Raw genomic sequence first — 15,199 nt, 5'->3', positions numbered from 1 at the left:
TGCCTCTATAAAGATGTACTCGCTTTGCCACTGAAACATCCATAGATCATATGATAACTGGGTGTTTGGAGAGATTTATAAAACTGGTATATATTAACTAGTGGATGACTACGTTTGATGAGGCAAGAAGAGCTTTGAGACTGGACCATAACCAGCCAGGCAGTAAGCTAAACTAGCAAGAGTGCAAGTGAAATTCGAATGGGCTCTCCAAAGCCTTCTTTATGTACGAAAAGAACGGTCTCAATTCTAGGGCTGGGGCAGGGATCAAAATTGCTGTCCCATCTTTATAAAGTGTTGGGAACGGACAAGGCAAAAGGGAGACTGAGAGTTGGACAACAATAGGACACAAACAATCTGGAACCATTAGCAGATATCGAATAGGAAAAGGCATAATTGCAAATGGAAACAGCCAGGGCATCGCCAGGTTAGAATGGGAAACATCCTTAACAACGCGGGCATTACCCCGCGCTGCTATTACGACGCTGCCTTTACAACACAAGTCGTTACGACGACTTGCGCTGGAGGGCGCTATTGGATAGGGAATAGTTAATTTTCTATTCCAACACCTTCCCTACTGTAACGTGGGCTGGAGTTGGAATAGAAAATTAAACTATTCCACTATCCAGCCCTTACAGCGCAAGTCGTTGTAACGACTTGCGTTGTTAAAACAGCGTTGTAACGGCACACGGTGTAAATGCCCGCGTTGTAATGCCGTACATCCGGTTAGAATGAGTCCAATTTAACATACTACATAGGACCCATCTATGTAGCATGTATCACGATAAATAAGGCTTCTAGCCAAAAAGCGGGTACAAACCTCAGACATATGATGTTATCCTGTAGGATCATGAATGAATATTGGGGAGAGGCCATGACTAAGCTGCATCCTGCTTGCTAGGAATAGTTTCTACACCCAGAGGCAGTAAAGTGAGATGTAGATTTGCAGCCCTGGGATTGCTTTATAGCTGGACATTAACTTAACCCTGAGCCACGAAAAGCGAGGAAAGGGGACACAATCTCGCACAATAAGCTCTAGCAGAAGAGACTCATTAGAACCGATGAAGGTTGAATTAGATTAGATTAAATTAATGGATTGGAATGATCAGAAAATTGACAGAGCCCTTAAATGGAAGACCGCTGTGAAAACTGAAATATTCATGGGCATTCACCGAAGGGAATGCGAGTGACGAAAGTGGGGAAGAGGAGAACTGGGCCAGGGGAGCCCATTATTAATCACAGATGAGGATGGAAAATAGAGCGGAATACCAAGAAATGGGGATTGGTTCGCAGTCTGCTCTGGGAAGAATGGGGAAACCTTCATACCTGTAAAATGTATTTCAATATGGCTGCCTGACTCGTCTAAAGGCTATCGAATGGATTTGTATAGTCTAGGGTGACAATGCCAGGATACAAGATTAGCGCATCATTATATAGCTATGTTTCTTTTGCAAAAAATAAATCCAATATAGTCTTTCCTTCTACACGGTGAACTCACGAGTAGACAGACATTGTATGGGCAGGAAAGGTCACTCACCTGCTAGCTGGAAAGGTAAGTTGGGTCTAGTACTTGGTTCATGTATTTGGAGATACTTGTAAACCACTAGGTGACTATAATCCAAGTTCAGCGCAGTGCAGTGTGTAACAGTTCTGATGTGGGTATGTCGGAGCACATTGTAGCGCCTTATATCGTTGACCCGAAGACCTCAGACCACAGTCTATTAAGGCTCTTATTAAACGTTTCTTTCTTTTCTGTTAACAGCTGTCAGTGTTAGTGGACATGGAGTTTCCAGAATCCCTGTTCCCGAGTTTCTATACTGTTGGTCCCTGCAGTAGAGACGCGTCCCGTGGCCCCCAGTTGTCCGGATGGGGAGAGTACAGCAAGGTTCAGATGGTCGGCACCGGTGCATCCAAGGTAGGCTGGGAATCTGTAAACCGGCTCAAAAATGTGCATCTCACTGGAAAGGATGCCAGAATATATGAATTTGCCTCCGGATAGGCTTTGTTCTTAGTATTTGTCAGCAGGTATAATCCAGGGGTAGGGGTTGCGGCTAACAGAAGATTGTAGTGAGGATTCTGTATGTGGCCCAAGCAGGAAATTGTAAAAATAATAATGCTGGTTGCTAATAATATGAGTTGAGGGTTTGACAACAAATAACAAATCTACCGGTATCATCAGTGATAGTCACACACTATAGTCTCTTTCCGCCTACTTTTGGAGACCCCAAAACTTTTATAATATGTACAACCAAAGTAATGTGCAAAATCGCCATGACAATGTGAAACCCCGCCGTTAATATTCGCAGATGCACCTTAGGATGAGATGCAGACCAGACTTCCTACATGAAGCCAATAATAGTAATTTCGTACCATGATTGCCAAATATTATTGTAACAGTGACTTGCTGTGTAAAAATCCAATAAATATTAAAATATAAAAAAAATATGTAAAATTATATACACCAAACAGTCTAATTTTCCATAAATTTGAAATATTTTCTGTTCCACTTCAAAAGAATAAGGTACATCACATCGTAAGCCCCGTGCGTTGTTGACTAGGAAAAATAACAGGGAAAGCATGCAAAAATGAAGGAAAATTCAGCAATCGCAGCTGCTTATTAAAAGGTTTACCAAATGTATATCAACTTTGCAACTTTTAAGACGTACAGTTAGCACAAATTCTACCTATGCCGCCTTCTGGGTGTGCTCTCTCCACCATGGATACAAATACAATAGCTCAATCTAATATATTTATTCATATCACTTAAGGAATATTAGAATTGTCCATGTCTTGGGCGCTTGTGCCAGTTAGAAGGTAAGCGTTTGTTTGATATGTTTGTGCACACATTGTCTAATGAATCAGAGCATCGTTATTCATGAATAGGAGATACCCGAAACGCTCAGCCACAAACGACATTTTTATAGTTGAAAAAAATACAGATACCTTGGTTTAAGCACCATCTTGGCAATCTTCATTCTTCTTATTGTTGAAAGAGGTAATTTGTTCCAGAATGCCACTACTCCTCTGGATTTCATTGGGATTGGAAGCAGCATGTGGGTGAAAACTTAGGCCCTCATTATGATGTCGGTCAGAGTTTCCTCTGACCGACACCATTGTGGATTGGAAACCGACCAATCTCAGGTTGGCGGTTCCGACCGAATTACTTGGATGCGACCACACTTGGGATGTTAAGGGGGCACCTTTGGTGCCCCCCGGGCCATATGCGGCGGGTCAAGGGGTAAATGGGTCCAGCTAGGGGCACTCTAAGTCTGTTTCCGGCAGCAGACCCATGTCGGAAAGGCCGGTTGTTGGTGGTGGCCATGAATCTTCCAAATTCTTCGTCTTCTTCAGTGTCCTGTAGCCCCTGGTGTTTGGGTGCAGCCCGAAAGAACCTCCCAAATAAAGAAAACTGTTTCTATATAGAGAGAACTTTTCAACAGACCCTTGCTTTCCTTTTCACTTCCTTGGTGCAGGAGCAGTTCCAGTTTATACCACTTTATAACAAGACTGGCAGGAGGTGGGAGCCCGCGGAGCCGGCTGCTGTCCCGTTCCTACTCCCCAACGCAGGTGAGTCCTGGAGGTGCTTGCAGTGCTCTCTGAGATCCTAGAATTGCCTACTCTCTACTTGTTGCTTCTAAGATGCGTTGGGCTTGTTCATTTACAGATTGCGGGATCCCTTCTGTGAATCTAGAGGACTTGCTGTACCAAGGCCGCCTCCGAAGCAATTCCTGGAAGACCAAAGATGATGCGCTTCTGAACTTTAGCGATCAGGTGAGAGTGATTGACTAAGCGGTGTGTTCATGAGTGTCCTAAAGCCCAGTAGGAGTGCGCTCTAGGTGGCCGGCTTGAATACAGACTGTCTTAATCATTCCAAAGTTCATTAAAGAAGATCCATTGTGTTGGACAGCTATTGCATCCATTCTTTGTGACTTTGCTGATGGAGCAATGCAGAGCGTGGCAGTTAGTTAATGTTTTAACATCTAGCACACTTCCAGTGACATTTGCCACCCCACTTCTGTGATGTAAAGTAGCCTAATGCTGATGATATGATCAATGCGTGACCCTTAGCACTGTGCAGAACTTCCTCCCTGCTTCACCCCTGTTTGGTTTTCACTGTGGAGAAGTGTGGCTCACTGGTTAGAAGCAGCAGACCCTGAAGCAGAGGTCGGCCCGGGACCAGGGTTCAATTCCCGTCGTGGCAGGGTCTTGGGTCAATGTTCGCGGACTCGATAATTCTCGCTTAGGTGCCTAAGCTAACTATGGGTCCCACTCTGCAACTCTGGGCAATAGCTTGCTTAATCTCCACAACGGCCACATCAGCGCCTGGATGCCTGGCTTCACCTTGGGGGTGCCCAGAAGGGACCATCTCACAGGGAAAGCCAGGACGGGTTCCCCAGCGGTATACAGCGCCAGGACACTCCGAGATGGAGTAACAGTGCGCTTTACAAGTATACATTTACATTTACTGTTTAAAAAAAAAAAAAATTTGCTTTCAAGGTTTACATATTGATCATTGATCTCTTAATTATATTATGTTATGGCATGCATAAGGTAATAATGATTTAAAAAAGATAACCATGACTTTACAGGGTTTTTATTCTACATTTAACACCTTGGAAATGATTGGCAATCTGTTCCATGTTCAAATTCTTGGAGTTAGATTTGATGCACATGGTTGGCGTCTGAGGTTGGATTTTCTGCTTTGCAGTAGGTCTCATTGCTGACTCCTGTGCTGAGGTTTCACTCAGTATCCGTGCTTGTGAGACTTTCGTTGCACGTGCTCCAACACCCAGAGGACGTGAGCGGGAGGCAGAATCCAACTATGCTTCAGGGTATCTTTGGGATCCTCTTGGACCTGCCTGGTGCCGGTCGATAGAGGTGTCAATCATAGTTGGTGTCTGCTCATTTTTTGGCATTTGACATTCATGGGTGCTCTGGGTCCAGTCGGTACTGGTCTTCCAGACCATCAGTCTCACTAATGTCTAAATGCATTATACAACCAGTTCACGTAGTAGAAACCCACAAGTAGTACTAGGCTTCTCAGTGCAAGATCACTTGCTCATCTCAACTTCATGACGCATAGCAAACCAATCTTGTTTGCCCCCTTGTCAGGCTTGCATAAAATCTGACATTCCTGCACTGGGGTTTAAGTTTCTAGCCGTGGGCCACATTAAATGCGGATTAATTCAACTCTGCCAAAACAATTAGGATGTGAAAAATGGTTTTCCTCCCACCTGTAAGCAGACCCACATGAAATTTGAAGTGTTGCTGAGGGGAAAAAAGTGCTGTTTTCAGCATATGAGTCCAAGTCGTGCTGGCTTTGATGCCACTTGTGTGCTCTGCTCTTGAGTTTCTGGTGTGCTTTTAAAAAAAAAAACAAGAACAAGCAAAGTCAAACTCTAAGTTTCTAGCTTTGTTTCGAATGAAGGCTGTAGGTCGCAAGCTTAGCACATAGTGGGTTGTACGACATAGGTGGGTTAAATAAGCCTGGCTCCGTGTCCAACCCCCACTACAATGTTGCGGCTGCCAATCATGTCCCTCCATCCTGCCGGAGTCTTGCTGGACTGCCAATAAGAATGCACGTCTTGACGTTTTTTCCCATGGAACTCCAATGGGAACAGCTGTCATATGGCCCAAGTGAAAACCAAAGCAGGGGCCCCAGTTACTGCTTTTGTGTCACTTCAAAAGGTTTTGTGGTTGCAAATCTCTGCAGCTCTTATTGAAAGTAATCCAGACCAAGCTTCTCCCTATCATTTCATATGGGTGTCAACCTTTCTGTGGTCAAGCAAAGCAAAGCTGTTAGTAGAAGTTTTTAATCTGAACACCTACAGACTGCTCTTTTGTCTCCCATGTAACGCATCACAACTCAAGCTGGGTTTTGGCGCAGTGAAGCAAATCTTTGCAAGACAAGGTGCTTTTGTAAACCTTAGTTACAAGTTAAGAGCTGCCCTTGAGGGCTCGCTCGGTTATTTCCTCTGGTTAGAATTATTCAGTGGCACTCGTAAATTAATCTACAGAAAATATCTATAGAGCTGTAGAAAGAACTTGAAAATTGCTGATCTGTGGAATCAGCCCATTTCATTCCTAGTTTTCAAGAAACGCGAACATCAACATGTGAAGGCTGTCATTTCTTGAAGATAAAAATGCTTTTGCATGACAGACTTATCTGGGCATTTGTTATTCCAACTACACAAAATGAAATTTAGGAATTACCTCTTTGGAAGTCTTTTCACTCTAGACCGTTGCTGTAGGAAAATGTCCCCGATAATGTTCAGTAATGGCCACCATTTTTTACCTTTTAGTCCCCACTAATATATAACATCTAATAGATATTTTATAATGGTATATATGTAATGTTTTAATTAGCTGTGCATTATTAACGCTGATTTGATACAATTACTTAACAGAATTACACCAAATTGCAAAATGCACGTTTTCTGGATAAATATTAGCATTCTGCTAAATTCGGTGTGATTCTTTTCAGCCTTTTTCTCTGTAGCGTTGAAAATTGCATGAGGGAAAAAAAGTGTTTTGGGCCACACCATTGTTTTCTTGCACCTGCTTGATGGATCACTATTCAGTAAGGAGCTGAGGAGGAGAAGGATTCATTTTTTGGGAACATTTTGTGAATGTTCCTCAAACATTGCAAACGTTATTAGTAAACAGAAAATGCTATTCTTGTGGAAACTCTGACTAGCGTATAACTACATAGTGGCTAAGGCTACTGTATAATACATATCATATACACAAACATATATATTTTTGACTTTTTCACACCTTAGTGGGACGTGATGTTGTGCCCCTCCTTGTAATAGTTCGCCTCTTGTGGTGGGCCCATTTGATATTTTGGATCTGAAGTGTGGGGTTGCGCCTCCATCCTGAGCCTAGGACCGGTTTCAAGACATGAAATTTAGATGTAAATAGTCTTCCAGAAGGATCTTAATCAACTCTTCCCATTAGTAAGAGGGGACAAGAATCTGTTCCAAGTATTTTGTTGATCCATCTTGCTTCTGACCATCCTCCCTGCCCTACAGCACTTGGAGTAAAATGGCGCCCAAGCAGACCCTCTTCTAGTAACGGTGCAGAGGTCTAAGCTTCAATAATATTTCTTCAGCTGTTAAAAAAAACCATTTTAAGGAATCCTACCTGCCTGCTAGAACAGATACCTAAAATTATAAATTGAGCAATGTAGAATTACTATTTCAGGTAGGTAAAAAGTCTCGCTGTCCTGCCATGCCGAGACATGATTGTAAAACCGAGGCATCCTAACTCTGAGACAATTAATTACTGATGATCTTTTGAGGTCTGCTTTGCTAGAATTTGATGGCTGAGTGTAAGATGGTGGCTTTATGTTTACGGATGTCTCTTATGGTTTATTCCTTGCAAGATGGCTAACTTTTACTGCGACCACCCCGACACTGCATTTGCCTCCATCGCAAAGCTGCTGGAAGAGAACTTTGACTTCGGAAAGAAGCGACTCTTGGTTAGTGTCTGCTGGTTGGATGGGTATAAAGGTCCTTACTCAAGGCAGGAATGTAGACCGCTTATTTATTTCGCAACCTCTCGATAGAATGTGTCATAGCAAATTGTTAGATTTTAATTTTAATTGTAGCCAATGACTGGATGTTTTCTTTGGAAATGAACCCTGGCTCCCAAACCGGATATTCATCCAAGTAATACTATTATTGTAAAAGTAAACTCTTAATGAAAGCTTCGACTGAGTGTTGATAATGAGGGATGAATATCCTTTATCTGCCGTGCCGATATCTTTTACTGTTGGCTAAGCATATATGTGATTGCCCCATATATTCATTAGACATTGCTAAACACGCCTTTTTTCTGTTTTGGGTACAGTCATTGTTAAATATGGCCAGGTTTCTAATCTATTTGTAGCTTTTACTCTATATCACATAGCTGTGGGCACAGATTAGGGGCCCCTTAACTAAGGAACCTCTAATCAATGCCACACTGCTCGGTAGTTGTTTTCTTATACAGGTCATAGCGGTGTTTCATTTAGGGAGTAGAATGCAAATTATACGTGAGGGGACCAAAGTGGCGGGGAGGCTCTTTGGCGTCAGAATTGTTTGTGAGGTATGCCCTTGCGTAAAAAAGGCATGTAAGACAGCAGCTCAAAGAATTCCCCAAATTACATCTGTAGTCCTGCAGTCAGCATTCCTAGATGCAGCACAGTTTGAGTTTCACAGACTACAAAATATGTTTTCTAGTCAAGAGTCCTGGAACCGAAGTTGTGTAAAAAAAACTGTAAGAATTAGCAAAACTGACATTACGTGATATCCCGGGAATCCAATAATCAGAATTTTCATTACAATACAGCAAAAAAAAATATATAAAACTATTTAAATTTAATAAATAAAATTGAATCAGGGACTTCTTCTAGCCTGACTTGCCAAAAAGCCTATGTTAGTGGACTCATTCACCAATGTTATCGGACAATCTGCACTCTTGAGTATTTTTCAGTCTTTACGAAGATACTCTATACACCTTGTCCACTTGAAAATGAGGACCTTTACGCTTTGGTGCCTGCATTTACTCCCCCCTGCCCCCACCCCACCAAAGCTTTTTCTCCTCTTAACATTCAGGCCTTGAAGCAGGAGCATGAACTCTGAAAGGAGCACCGCTTATTCTGTTAACACTCTTGAGCTCAGCATCGTGTGGATGGACTGCAAGATTTAGTAGACACTCAATACAGGAGCCCAAGCTTCTTCTTTTAGTTTTCATTCTGGAGTACACAGCTCACCTGTGTATTGTTTATATTCGCTCTTGCTGTTCCCTTTCCTTACCCCTGCGGTCTCCGACTCTTTAATCACTCACCCTCCCCAAATCTCGGGCTTATTTGCAATGAGCTCGACACTAAAATGTCTTGCGATTCCATATCTGCGTTACGTCTTCGCTAGTCGCTAATGAATCTGGAGTCTCTCAAACAGACACAGAGCACCCCCTGTCCAATCTATGTGATCCACTCCGACTATTGCCCGTGAGTGGTAATTGTGTAAAGCACTTACCTGCGCATCCACCCATATATGTGACATACATGTCCCAGGCTTCTTACTCTAGTGGGGGGGCAGAGGGTGCTCAGCAAGAGATCGATTGACGAGAGAAACCCAGACATGGCCACAGTCGTCAGGCTGTTTCTGGGCAGAGCAGAGCGTTGCAAGTAGAAGGTTCCCAGTCTGGTCTCTTCATCCGCTGTTGCTTGCCGGATGCAGGGTTGCATGTTTGTTCCGCCTTAGAACACGGAACAGGGTCTCGGGATGAGATACTGTTCCAAGGCTAGTGGAACCTGCATTGTGCTTCACACTCGCGTAAAGGGCCCCTACTATGTGAATAAGTCGCTCTGTCCCCGTAGGGTACTGTTTACACAACCCATGTGCTCACATTTGTGCCACATCTACACAACACACAATCAGGTGAAGGACCGCAGTTATTGGGTACTAAGTGGGTTTTTTCTTGGACAGTTACAATAGCTTCCCAGGGGGGCACATTAAAAAGGTAGGCACCTCCAGGGATGCTGCTGCTACAGCCCGTCTCTCTTAGCCTGGCGAGAGGAGGAGTAGCCATCCTCTCAGTTGCTTGCAGTACTCTGAGTATCTTCACATTCAGTAGTGTAGCTCCCTCGGCAGAGACTAGTGACCTCCTTTGGGGAAAAATGGGAAGAGTCAGCTACTAAAAAGGCCATGATAACAGGGTGGGCACTTTTCATCTGGGTGCATTGGCAATGCTTGTCTTTAGTTAGAGGATGTCTTTCTTACTCTAGTGGGAACAACGCGAGGATACTGTCCAAGCTGGGCGCCTGCTGAGGGCCTTGGATGGATTCCAGCAGCGGAGGTGAGTGAACCTTAACTTCTCGTTTTATAGTTTACCTTTTCATTAAGAATCCTATATGCAGCGTATTTCTTTTGGGCCCAGAAAGAAACACACCCTGTCTTTGGTCATGAAGACGGGTGTGGGTTTTATTTTGATTTTTGGCTTTTCTATTAAGGAAGGTAAATGTGTCTTAATCATTTTATATAAGAACCATCTTCCACCTTTAGTCAGAGGATCCGCTTGTAGGTAGTGTTGTGAGACAATTTGGTTCTTGACTTACTACCGTTGTCACTACTGTTCCAGTATGCATGCTTTCGCTAGTAGGCTGGAAGCAGGGTGGTGAGGCTGCAGCATCCTCTACTGAGCAGGACAGACATGTACAGTGCTGCAGCCTGCAGACAGGTTGCTCTTGTCCCAGTGGCAGTGGTAGCTGAGTCAGCAAAGTGTTTAAGGTGCGTCCAGGGGTTCGCCTCATAAGAACATTTTTTTAAAATTCAAGGCAAAATTGTGACTTTAACGCCACATTTTCACAAATGAATTTTCTAAAAAGTTGTAGTTGTAAAATTCTCCTTTGACCAGTCACTCAGAAAGTAATCAATGTGTCTGTAATACAGAAGTTATACTTAAAAGTTCCATAAAAAAGCATTGGCAACTCTAAAAGGTATTCTTTTTTTATGTAGCTGTAATAAACCCATAATAAAGCAAACATTTTAGCCTTAAAAAAACAAGGCAGTTTTGGTATAGGATTTCTTTGTTGAACACAAACTTTATGAAGAGTTCAAACAAGAGAATTGTGAAAAGAAGTCAGTAGATGTTGCCATTGTAAGAGCCAAACCTAAAAGGCACATACTGAAAAATATAATCTAGTGCTTAATTTTCACAGAGGGACAGTATTTTTTATTGTATGCTTACAGAAGCCTATGTACACCGATATCATTACCGGTGAACAAACAAATCACAAAACCAACATCATCGTCTCAAGACAGCAAAGTCAAGCAAAAAAACTGCGTGAATAACAGTGTCTTTATAACAGACTGAGGCATAAAAACAATGTTAACTTCATAAGCAAAACAAGTCATAAACGAGCACACATTAAAGACCACACATTGGCTCCCAGTTACAGGTCTACAGACTAACAAATTGACTTCTTGATGCCACATTACCAAAACTGAGTGCCGTGTGAAACAGCCCTGCCCAGCAAAGGCAAGTCATGAAAAACACATTAAATCCCTTGGCTGGAGGGGGCTAACACAGAGCTCTTTTTCTGTTTGTACTTCTTTCTTTTGACTTTTTGAGGAATTGATGACACGTCTTTTTTGTACCCTGAAAAGTGGTCTTAAGCAGACCCAAAAAGATACACTTCCGATCATGCTCTAACAATTGCCAGCGGTAGTATTAAGCCTCTTAAGCCAACAGCAGGTAGCAAAGGTGTTATATCCAGGGAAGACAGATCCAATTTTGTAGGTTAAAAGAAGATTTATTCTCATGAACAAGTACAGCTCTCAAACTGCCAGTGTCACTCTGTCAAGCTCCAGTCTTCAATTGAGCAGCAAGACCCCAACATTCCAACATTGCTAAGCAACTATGACATAGTTAAGAATAGCCTAAAGCAGTACTTCTTAAAAGGTATAAACAATACAATAACCAACATAAACAGTAAGGCAAATAAACTAAAAAGAAAACTAAAACAAAGGATATAACAAAAGGCTAGCCATCCCGTTGGACCCTCTTGTGATGCTCTGTCCACCGCCTCCTCTTCACATCCTCAGAAGATGTGGCAGCCGCAAATGAATACAAAGATGAAGCTTGCTGCTGTACCTTCCCAACAAAACTAAACTACAAAGCAAAATCTAATGTTGGATAAAGACATCCTGGCCACATGGGTCCGTTCATGATGTACCCAACAATGTGAGCCTCACAACTACCTCTTGCTATAGCAAAAACTTGACCCAAAGGTATCGGGTATTAGAGCTCTTTATATGAGCACCATTTGCTCAAACAAGAATACATATATTTTTGTTAGTCACGGGGAGATTAAGTGATTTGCCCAGAACCACAGGATGTTGAGCGTCATTACCGAGACTTGAACCCGGTTCCCTAGATTTGATTTTGACCGCCCAGGCCATTAGGCTACATCCTTTTAGTTATCTCCTTTGGTACATCCCTTCCATTTTTGCTGGCTTCACAACCTCACAAAGTTCCCCTGACTCTCGGACAACTGGCTCTTTCCCCTGACCACAGACTCTCCATACCTGAAACTCTATCCTCCCCTCCTCTCCCCTCTTGCTTGCCTCTGGAGAATGTTTCCTTTCAATGACGCACACCATAGGTTTGTGCCCTTTCTTTCCCTGATTGAATATCTGGTCCCTCTTTTCATGACTCTTTCTCTGCACTACTTGCCCCATGTGGTCCCCACATAATCCTCATGTGTCGTTGTTACCCTTGTCCCTCTTGTCACCAAATTCCCTGTTCATCCTGTCCTATTCTTTCTGTGGCCATTTCCCGGCTATTCTCATTTTTCCGTCCACCTGACCCTACCACCTTAATTTCATCGCTCAGCAGCTACCTTTTTCCCTCACCCTCACCCCCACCCCAGCTTGATTTATTCTCTTACTGCCTTTGCCACCTTCTTAGTTTCTCCTACTTTCTCAGTCTGCATGTTACATTCTCCTGTCTCCCCAACCCAGCCTCATGCTCTACTCTCTGATGATGACCAGTTAATCCCATTTGCCTAGCCCATCCTGTCTACAAGGCTCACTAACCTCCTCTTACTCCCATTCCCAACTATTCCCCCTTCTCTTCAGGTGTGGCACCACGTTCCCTTTCTTCTGGCTTGGCCCGGGCATCCCTACCTCTCTTGTCTTCCTGCTACCCTGCCTCAGCCCTTCCAGTGATTTTCATCTCAAGCCCTGTCCCCTGATCCTGGGCCAGAGCCCTTCTGCCTTCCTCAGGTTCTCTAGATAATTCCAGCCACTTTTCTAGACTCCCCTGCCTCACTCATCCTTTATTGACTTGCTCTATCTTCTTCACACTATTGTCTCCTGAAATCCCAATGTCCACACTTCCTGTGACTCTGTCTCCTCTGCAAAATGCCCTTGATTTTAAAACATCAATTCACCCTCTCTTCTCCTGACTGTCCACATCCTTCCGTATCCTTTCCACGTGGCGACCACACCATGCGAGCGTTTACTGAAACGACATGCTGTGACAATGTTTTGAATCCTGACAAATTTAGATAAGTGTGGTAAATTATATTGTTTCATAGTATGGCTTAATAATAGCCTTTTATCCATGTTCCTCATTTATTACCTTTGCTCATTCCATTTCTTTGCAGCTGTCCATGGACATACAAAAGTTTAAGGCTAAGTCGGCTTTCCTATCAGTCCCGTGATTGGCTATATGAGATTCCTCTGGCTACCTTGGTCAAACGGATCGAAGAGGAGATGGCAGCTCTGTGGGGCGGTCTGCAGTTCAATGAGGCCTACACGGGTGGGGCCCTGGTCTACGTGCCGTGGGAGGAAAGTCATCGGTCGCAGAAAGGTTGTCTTATCTACCCAGGAGGAGGGGCCATGAACCTTCTCAGTATCCTTCAGACTACTCTTTGCTTCACTTGGTGAAGGGGCTACAAGAGAGTGCAGGTGTAGTTGATTCAAAACAATGTTGGCACACCTCTTCTCCTCAACCCATTTCCCTTCCCTGTTCTTGTCTGACGATTTCTCTTCCTCTGAAATCGAACACTGTTTGTCTTCACAGTCAGTTCCCTCTTTAACTTTAGCCTAATCTCCTCTATCATCTGAAGCCTGTGTGTTATTGACCTTAAGGATTCATGTCAGATATTTTATTTATGATTGCACAAACATGGCTCCTTTTGTCTTAGCATTGTTGGAGCTCAGTGAACAACACAAGTGTATAGTGACCTGAGAAGAAAGTAAATTGGTAATGGGACTTTGTACTACCAATGGAATGTAGCACATTTGATTACTACGACTGCGCATTGACAAGAGTATGTCGTTTCCGTAGGTACTAAGGAGCACATACATCATTCTAAATACTGGTCGGAAACCTTTGCGACTGGTATTTTTGCATTTGGGTTGCATCAACCCAAATGCAAAATCGCAATTTAAGTAATCGCAAAAGTGCGATACTTGATGAAAAAAAATGGTGATTTCTCAAATAGGAATTGCAAATAACCACCAATTCAAAGTTGATGGTAATATGCGAAAACTTTGAAAAATGCACAAAAGTGCCCTTGAGGCATGTGTTGTGTGCAACATGTGGTGACATGCTAATTTCAGGGGTGCATCAGGGTGTCCTTTTGGCACCCGAAATCGCATGCACAATTTGCGAGTACCTATCTAGTACTCGCAAATTGCGCATACAATTCCCATTTAATGAATGGGAAGCTATTCCTTAATTGCGAATTGCAATTCGTAATTAAGAAATATGTAGGAATCGCAAAAAAATGCGAAACCTACATGCTTTGGCAATTGCGATTCCTTAATAATCTCAGTTATGGAATCGCAATTGCACACAATGATGCATGTGCCCCATAGTATGTGAAACACAAGAAGCAATGGGTTGAGTACTTAAGGCCAGCCGATGGCAATGACCAGGGCCATACTACAGTCAATTGTTTTAAAGCTTATGAAGTACGTACAGGCTGGAACCTATGCTAAGGCTGGGCCGCCCCCTATGTAAATCAACCTGCCTTCGAGCAAAGGGTGTGTTCAGCATTGATTCCTAGGCCACCTCCCATCTGTCTGTACAGTTCTGAATGACTGAATGGATTCAAGTTCCATGTCTGAGATTCCTCCTTTCTTGTCGACTTAGTAGGAGTTTGTAATGGTTTGCCTTTTCATACTCGGCTGCTGCTTCGAGAAAGCTTATTAATGCTCACCGATAGTGCTAAGTAGGTTTGCTGGTGTACTCTTGTTAAATCCACCTTCGTTTGCATCCTTAATGGAAAATATTATCCAGATTTTCAAGATATTCTGTGTTGTAAAGAGAAGATTTTGAGACCTGTTGTAAAGCACAAACCGATCCAGGCAGAGCTTAATGGCAGAATTCTTCAGATCACTGCCTGCGGCGTGGAAGAAAATGGTAAGTTAGGGTATTGGTGCAGTGAGAGGGCAAAGGCTGATCAGAGCAAACAATGGCAGACAGGAAGCACTGTGCTGGCACAGATGGTGTGGCTGCATCAAGCAATGTAGCGCATATCTGCTTTCTGACCGGAACATAATATGGAGGCCTAACCTCTTTTGAAGCCTATGTTGATCTCCAGTGTCACATTTATGCATGTGATGATTCTCCAGGTATGGTTACAGGACAAAGAACATTAATTGAACCATGTTTTGAGCACAGCATGTGAGCATTTGAT

The 15,199-nt window shown here is 43.2% G+C and overlaps 1 protein-coding gene across 4 annotated transcripts in view; it reads left to right on the top strand.

The window, feature by feature from the left end:
* TAF1C (TATA-box binding protein associated factor, RNA polymerase I subunit C) overlaps positions 1 to 15,199 on the top strand; it is a 228,810-nt gene that overhangs the window by 145,259 nt on the left and 68,352 nt on the right. For all 4 annotated transcript variants that reach the window (XM_078674452.1, XM_078674449.1, XM_078674450.1 and 1 more), the window contains exons 2-8: positions 1,760 to 1,912; positions 3,471 to 3,564; positions 3,662 to 3,768; positions 7,385 to 7,480; positions 9,773 to 9,843; positions 13,157 to 13,404; positions 14,800 to 14,922. In XM_078674452.1, coding sequence (XP_078530578.1) covers positions 1,778 to 1,912; positions 3,471 to 3,564; positions 3,662 to 3,768; positions 7,385 to 7,480; positions 9,773 to 9,843; positions 13,157 to 13,404; positions 14,800 to 14,922 — 874 coding nt within the window. In that variant the 5' untranslated portion in view covers positions 1,760 to 1,777. The remainder of the gene's footprint in view (positions 1 to 1,759; positions 1,913 to 3,470; positions 3,565 to 3,661; positions 3,769 to 7,384; positions 7,481 to 9,772; positions 9,844 to 13,156; positions 13,405 to 14,799; positions 14,923 to 15,199) is intronic.

The sequence above is a fragment of the Lissotriton helveticus genome, chromosome 2_1 (assembly GCF_964261635.1).
Source record: "Lissotriton helveticus chromosome 2_1, aLisHel1.1, whole genome shotgun sequence".
Classification (NCBI taxonomy): domain Eukaryota; kingdom Metazoa; phylum Chordata; class Amphibia; order Caudata; family Salamandridae; genus Lissotriton; species Lissotriton helveticus.
This window is presented reverse-complemented; position numbering and strand designations above follow the sequence as displayed.